Raw genomic sequence first — 7,733 nt, forward strand, 5'->3', positions numbered from 1 at the left:
GACCTACATATAAAATATAAAATAAATAAATATAAAATGATTTTAAAAATAAATAAATAAAATTGCACACTATAGAAGACATAAATTATATCGATTTTTCATTAAATTAACATTGTGACACGATGAAACAAGTGACACAACAAAATAAGCGATGCAATAAATTTATAAAAGGAGTCAATAGAAACAGAAAATGAGAACCAGAGTTTCTATTATATATCTTATGATTTTAGATAATATCGTAAGAAAAATGTTGAAATGTTAATGCTACCTTAGGATAGCATCAACATTTGTAACGTAATATTTATAGGTCAAATATGATTTTTTTTAAAAAAAATCAAACACCAATTCAAATTTGAAATAAGCATCTCAAAAATATTCCCAAACGCAGCCACAATATAACACAGCTTGTGAGATGAACAGCAACGCAAGATCAACAATCAGGTATGATGCATTGCCAAGCATAAGATATTTTGTTTTGAGGAGACCCACAATAAGTTTGGTAAGAGTCAGCAACAGGAACATCATAAATGAAGTAGGCTGATACTACAGTGGCGAACAAGAACAAAAATTTTTGATGTGACAACAAATTGATTTGCGCCAAGCTTGAAGTTCAAGTAAAACAAATGAACACATCATTTTGGTGTGAGAACTATATACAGATGAGAAAGTTAATCATGCACAGTCGAGCATGAGGATGATCAGTTTTGCAGAAGCGAGCTTCTTGGAGAGATCCAATGGGAGACGACAAATCTCCACTGTCAGATAGACGGCTAAATCCTTTGGGAATATGATCAAAGAGTCTGCCATTTTGCTCCTATGTATGAACTGCACTAGTCTTTTAATTCTGATGCAGGATAAGGTTTCACCACTCACTCTTTTCTTTGTTTTATAGAATCTAGCGATCCCGATTTACTCTTCGAAAGTAACAAGTTCTTCAGCTCTTTATAGCTTTGGAGCTCCTCTAACACGTCGCATGTTTTCCTAGACATGACAGAACTGCTCATACTAACTTCTGCATTCGATTCTGAAGACAGCAAGGAGCCCTGACCTTGGCGCAGCGGAGCTGCGGTTTTGAGCATGTGGACGAGAATGCCAACTTCCGCCTCTCGTGATTTATGAGAAGAGCCAAATTCTGGTGATTTATGAGACAGAGTATCTTCTGATGCTTCCTTACCATCAAAGCTCCTGTCAATGAAAAAAAATAGATTTATTATATTGAATGGATTTTGAATAAATAGGAACATAGAAAATTAGGCCACTAAGTAAGGTCTATATATAAGATAACAGCAAGGACCAAGTAGACCGCACTGCCGCATAAAGATTCTTGCCTAATACATGAACCAAAGAGAAAGTAGGTCTTATATCATTTGTTGCTAAGTCCAGAAGGCCCAGGGCCTTCTATTGTTGTTACTCTACAAATTTTCTTCATGGCGAGAATAATATTAATTACTCAAGTCATGCTAAATGTGAAAACAATCGATAAAAGCATAGTTGGAGAAAAAATAATCATTATGAATACAGCAAGCTAATGCACAAAAACTCGATTATCCTGTGTAAATTTTCAAATAAATAATGTGACATAGAGCTACACACTGTCGACAGCATGTAGAAACATTAACCCTGCATCTGCCTGTAAAACTAGTTTACCACTCTATACAAGGTGGAAGGGTTAAACCTAACATGTAACGACTACTTGGATTGGCATATTGTCCACTGCATACTGTCAATCCTTGTTTATCCACTACCTTTCCCTCCAAACTTTTACATTATAGACAAGGTTCCGTGTCTCTTGCCATTCATCCTCAGTGTCCCCATCTAACAGTGAGCTGAGATATCAGCAATTTCTAGGTCTCAATCAGGTTAAAGCAGCTAGATGTCATGCTATACACAGTGTTCAATGATATAGGATAATTGCACATTCCCATATGATTATTTGAACAGTTTGCAATATGTCCTCCGTAATTCCGACATTTGGCAGTCGTGACTCATCCTCAGATTCACACAAGCAAACAAGCATGCTTGTGTCAAGTGGATAAAGAAGTGAAAGATGGAAAGATAGCATTAAATGATACTCATACTAAATATTTTTCTCACTAAAGCTCCATCACTTCATTTTCCTCTCATCAAACATACTTTTAACCTTTCCTACAAGCACACTATGTTACACTCACAAGTTAAGTTTTCTATCTCCATGTAGGCTTCTTTTCATGTTATTCAGAAAGAAGTCAGCTCCAAGCCAGCTGAATGTAAAAGTTCATCACATTGTAACTATCAGGTAAAAGTTCACTTACTTTGAATGAAAAACCTAACTCGACGAATGAACATTCACATAATTATATAATCTTCACAAATTTCTGGATGAATCAGGAATATAACAAAATTCCCTGACAAGATTAAAAGTCTGGGACAAATAAATAGAAAATGAATTTGGAAGGAAAGGATTAAACTTAGAGGCCATCTACAATCACATTGAACTATCCCCACGTGTTAACCAAGCCAGCTGCTGGAGGGATGTCAGAGATTGATCCCCCCAGGTGCAATATCTACGTAGCAGCCTAGATAAGATCCGCTGAATTATCAACACTATGTTTTTTATTACATACTTTGTCAATCATATTCTAAACAAGGTACTAACCAGGTACAAGTCACAATACCCGATTAGAAACATAATCACTAAACTGGCAGATCTTTCCTTTAATATGTCTCACTAAAACTAGCAAAAGTCAGGAGAAAGAAATAGGTAATCAAGTACAACATGTGATGCGCCTCATACCCCAAAAATGGACTGATGCTTCCAGGTAACGAATCTAAAATGATGAGAAGAATCCCTACAGTTCAACTGACAAAACCTATTGCACTCAACAAATAGGACAAATCAGATATTAGAACTACTGGGGAGATCAAGAACTGTAAGACCAAGTATCCAACCAATTTTAGATATCCACGACTATGTAAGTATTGGTCTAAAACAAGGAGGAATTAAAATAATCACGGAAAGATGGATCGCTAGAATTATTGAATTCAGAATCTTTTCTAATGATTGTGGAAGAAATTTTGAAAAGAACAAGGTAATTTGTCTCCTATAAAAGCACAGAACAGTTAAACTTACACGGTTGACTCTAGTCTCGGTATTCTGAGTCTCATGTTAAGTTAAATCAAAATCTTGCTAGATAAGCAAAAACAATAGATCTTTGACCCAGCAATATAGCTTTGTTTGTCCATTTTAGACTTCAATCTAAGCATCTGTAGAATAAATCACTGTAAGAATCACCTTGCTTGTGAATCTGATGTGTCAACATCATCTACAGCAAATGGGTAGGAAAAATCCCCATCATCAAGGTCGTCCTGAATTGACAATCGACTAGAACTTCTCGAAAAACCATATCTAGGTGATCCACCAGAAGACAAAGCAGAGAACCTTCCAGAATCATCCCGGCCATCCTTGAGACCCTAAAAGATAAAGTAAAACCAACATATCAAGCAAATTATAGTTGAACTTCACAAACTATCAAGCACAAGTACTTCTACACTGTGACAATTTAAGCAAATTATATGGAGGGTATCAAAGAAAAAAAGATAATAGAATCTTCAAATAGGAATGAAAACAAGCAATTTCTAATGAAGTCAAGTGGCCAATTGATTTTGGGTACTGCAGAAGTCCTAATAGGAAAACTTGCCTACTGAAAACAAACAATGCAACTTCTGTTTGGATGCTCTAAATGTTATCCTGCTAAACTGTCATCCTATTGGAGATTGGATGAGTAGCCCACAATTATAATGAAGTAGTAGATACTTAAAACCCTTCTCTATCAATTTCATGTTCAGATAATGATTTCAGACAAACATCTGCTTACAAAAGATTGCTAGTAATAATAGTTTACCAGAGATAAGAAGACCTATCATTGGAGTGAATTCATGCCTAGACTACAACTGGGAACCTTACAAATAAAGCAGAACATGAGTTTAAAAAAGAAGAAAAATCTTTACTCTCAGTTATCCTAATACTGTGTTCTCAAAGAACATATTGCCATCAAGATACAACATCAGATATTCCTCCATGCCTTCAACTTTCCTGTACAAACTATCTTTTGTATTGTTAATGTAAAAACACACACACATACCAGTAAATGAAAGGTTTTACACAAGAGTATCATCAACATGAAGTTTTTCATGAATCTATTAGCATACTTTCTAATTCAAGATTCACTTTCGTTTGAAAATATTTGAGGGAAATTTGTGTCACTACCATTGGCATGCTGAAACAATGCTGTAAAAAGTTCCAACTTTTTGAACCTCCAAAAAATTGATTACTTAAAGAGGCTAGCTGATAACATTGGACACTGAATATAGGTCTGACAAGGTCTAGGAAGTGGAAGAGGAGAAGAAATATAACAAGTGTCTCAAACCATGGATGCAGTACATTCACATCAAACGAGCATTTCTAAGATAAATCTTAAGGCAAGAATTGTGAGGAACCATTTTTAAAGAAATAAGATTCTAAACACAGAATGTGAGCCATGATAAGGTATTGATATTGACTTGCAACATATTTATCTTTGAGCCCCATCGTAGAAGCAAACACGTTTGTTAACTGTCAGATCCTACATTGATAAAGCCAACTTGTAATGACATGATTTATCATAGTATACAATGTGGTGGTAACCAGTATAGAACATTGATACTAAAATTTTCTTCTGGAACACCATGGGCCAGAAGAAGTATCTGACTCTCAAACTTTTGAAATTCAACGGCTTGAGAAGCATGATTGATTGACTAGGAAGGTGCTGCTTAACTATTATCTGAATCTTTCAGTCAGCAATCGTGCAGTAGTCTCTCAGCTCATGGCTAATAAATTTGCCAGCCCTGACAATATGATTTCTTCAAAAGCGGTGGAAGTTTCAGTAAAAATGTTAAGAGACTTAAAAGGACTTAAAATGAAGGACGTAGGTAGTTCTGGTGGTTGAGCACTTCTGTGACTCATGGGAAGTGGCATTCTCATACTGAGCAGATAGCCCCAAAGTGAAGTTGATCCCAAAAAATGCTTGATTTTTGATAGTACAAGAGGTAGCAGTAGCACTCATCCGAGGAATGGTGCAAGCTAACTTCATCACAACATTCGAGAAGTTCCAAGATCGATATCTATGATCAAGGATAGAAACCTGTTGACCTAATATTAATTGCAAGGATTCCATCACCTATTGACCTTAGAGAATGGTTTTATTTCATTGTCATCATTTGGTACAGAAATTCTCTGACTTTATAAACAATTTCCCTGTAAAAGAACAACGCAAAACTACAAAAGGGAGCACTTAAAAGGCAAATCATTTCAGACATTGTTTTCTAGTATGGAACTTATGCTTAGGCATTAATGCTCCATGCTTACCATTCTGAATGAGGTAGCAATGTTAGGAAGTATTCCTCTCTTTTACCTGATTTAAATGTTTGACAACCTATGATTCTATAAGAAGCAAACAAATAATTAAACAAGCAAGGTGCGAACCCCCAGTACGCAGGGCTAGCATTTTAATGCATCTATTTGTTTATATTCATGAAAGGGCAAGATTCAGCAACAAAATTCCGTAAAAAATTAAAATTATATCACTCAAGAAATCTAGAAAAGTTGAAGCGAGCAAGTACCTTATGAGCAGCATAAATGTGAAAGTTTGAGTACACATCTCCTAGAATCGACCCTTCGGATTTTCTGAAAGATATACTCCTCGAAGGAGACTCTTGACAATAAGGATCCGCCCTTGTGCTTCTCGGAGATGGAGGAGGCAAAAGGCTCTTGAATGGGTCCGAGAGGTTGGGGCTGCGGTGCTGACTCTTCCCCGTTGGTATGCTCACAGGTGCCGTCTCCAAATGAAATCTAGACTGCGGGGAATCACCACCACGCGTTGGAGGAGAAGGGGACGCCGACGTCGAAAGTGGTGGTGAGAGCTTCAACTCGTTATAACCGGAACTTCCCTTCCTCTCGCCCAAAGGCCGCTGGTTTGGCACCAGATGACCATAATTCTCAGGCAGCAAGAAACCTATCTCCGAAACCGGAAGCCCAGAAGCCGAACTGAGAGGGTGGTGTGCCAGCGGTGTACTATTCCAGCTATGCGGGCGGTCGAATGAAGGAGCTGCTGACGTCCGGATGCCCGTCGGCGGATACTGATGCATGATCGGACGAGACACGCGTTCCGGTAGAGAAGAAGGGAAGGGTCTCATGGGATCGGCAGCTGGGCTACCGACGTAGTCCGTGATGATCATCGGCGGCATGGATGAGACCTCAAGATTAAAGTTGGCGAGGCTCGGGCGGTACTGCACCGACACGACGAGCGGGCCGAACAAGGTCTCCACCGGCGCGAAGCTGTACTGCTTCAGTTCCGCCTCTTCCGCCCTGGAGAGAGGCGCCACGAAGGAGGATATCCTGTAGCTGAGGTCGTAGTTATACGGCTGGCTGGAGGAGCACAGCAGGCGGAAGATCCGGTGAGCCGGGAGGAGACGGAGCAGCGCGTAGAGGGATCTGAGCAGAATTATGGACTTCTTGTAGGTCTTGCGATGCCAGCTGCCATCGTGGGGATGGTGCGGCGCGGCGGCAGACCAGGGAGACGGGGGGACGCACTGGGCAGTCCAGCGCTCGACGACGGCCTCAGGGGAGCCAGTGGAGTCATCGGCATCGCCGCGCGGGGTGAGGAGGATGTCGACCACCAAGGGGTCCATGACCGCGCCATGGTGCCCGATCTGGGCGGGGAGGTCACCGAGGGCGAGGTGGAACCAACGGTCGCGGGCGGAGGCGGGGCGGGGGGCGGAGAGGTGGAGGTGCGGGATGCGGGAGGCGAGGACGGCATGCTGGGCCTTGTGGAGGAACAGGGTGATGATCTGCTCCGTCCGATCGGACTCAGACGGCGTCGCCATGTCCGAGCGGCGATCGGCAGTGGCGGGGCTTCAGATCAAGATTAGGTCACCGGACACAACGGCCCATGGCATCGCCCGGAGGACGTCATCACGACAATAACAATAGTAGTACCAACAGCAGCAGAAGAAGAAGAAGATTGAGATGAGAATGATATGATTGGGGGCATATAACTCAACCAATTACAAATCCCGGAAGAAAGAGAGAGGAAGAGGAGGAGGAGGTGGAGGAATCCAAAGGAAGAGGATGATGAGTTCGAACGGATCAGGAATTTGTTGGTGGATTTAGGAATTTATCATTAGGAAGGGGGATGGAGGGAACGTGATGGAATGGAAGACTGATTTGGAAGTCTAATTTCTTATTTCTGTCACGAGGACGCCTCATTATGATCAAACAAAGGCCTCCCAACTGCTAAAATTACCTGTTATCGGATCAGATCCAATCTGAATCCACTAACCCGATAAGCAGATTTCGTACACTTGCTTGCTTGCGGGCTCGATCTCGGATCCCAAATTAATACCACATTTGCGGGTGACCGCGTGATATCATCCATCGTGTACAGAATATACATCGTATCGTAAGGTGGTTGGTACACGTGGATTACGTAATGGTGAGGTCATCATTCCACGACGAATGTAGCGGGTCGGGTTTGGAACCTAATCTTGATCGCAACAAAGCTCACATGTGATTTCTTTAATTGTCGCGAAAGCTTCGTAATCGAAGGGCTCGAGGCGTTTAGTGAAGCATGATGATGGTAGAAAAATGATCGCTGGCGTGATAACTTTTAGGGTTCCCAAAGTGGAGAGAGTAATGCACGTATTTATTACTTGGGGAT

General features: G+C 40.7%; 1 protein-coding gene across 1 annotated transcript; it reads right to left on the reverse strand.

Annotated features, from left to right (window-relative positions):
• Positions 1 to 425: 425 nt before the first annotated feature.
• On the reverse strand, positions 426 to 7,259 carry LOC135670881 (autophagy-related protein 13a-like). Its single transcript, XM_065178682.1, has 3 exons — positions 5,638 to 7,259; positions 3,272 to 3,450; positions 426 to 1,185 (listed from the first exon to the last, which is right to left on the reverse strand). Exons 1-3 carry the CDS (start codon positions 6,898 to 6,900, stop codon positions 870 to 872), a joined length of 1,758 nt encoding a protein of 585 aa, XP_065034754.1. The 5' UTR covers positions 6,901 to 7,259; the 3' UTR covers positions 426 to 869.
• Between the last annotated feature and the right edge of the window lie 474 nt (positions 7,260 to 7,733).

Source organism: Musa acuminata, chromosome BXJ1-4 (genome assembly GCF_036884655.1).
Source record: "Musa acuminata AAA Group cultivar baxijiao chromosome BXJ1-4, Cavendish_Baxijiao_AAA, whole genome shotgun sequence".
Classification (NCBI taxonomy): Eukaryota; Viridiplantae; Streptophyta; class Magnoliopsida; order Zingiberales; family Musaceae; genus Musa; species Musa acuminata.

Coding starts and splice junctions, on each gene's coding strand:
- LOC135670881 (XM_065178682.1), bottom strand. CDS start 6,900: ATGGCGACGCCGTCTGAGTCCGATCGGACGGAGCAGATCATCACCCTG. Junction 3,451..5,637: donor ACATTTATGCTGCTCATAAG/GTACTTGCTCGC, acceptor TTTATCTTTTAG/GGTCTCAAGGATGGCCGGGA. Junction 1,186..3,271: donor ACATCAGATTCACAAGCAAG/GTGATTCTTACA, acceptor TTTCATTGACAG/GAGCTTTGATGGTAAGGAAG.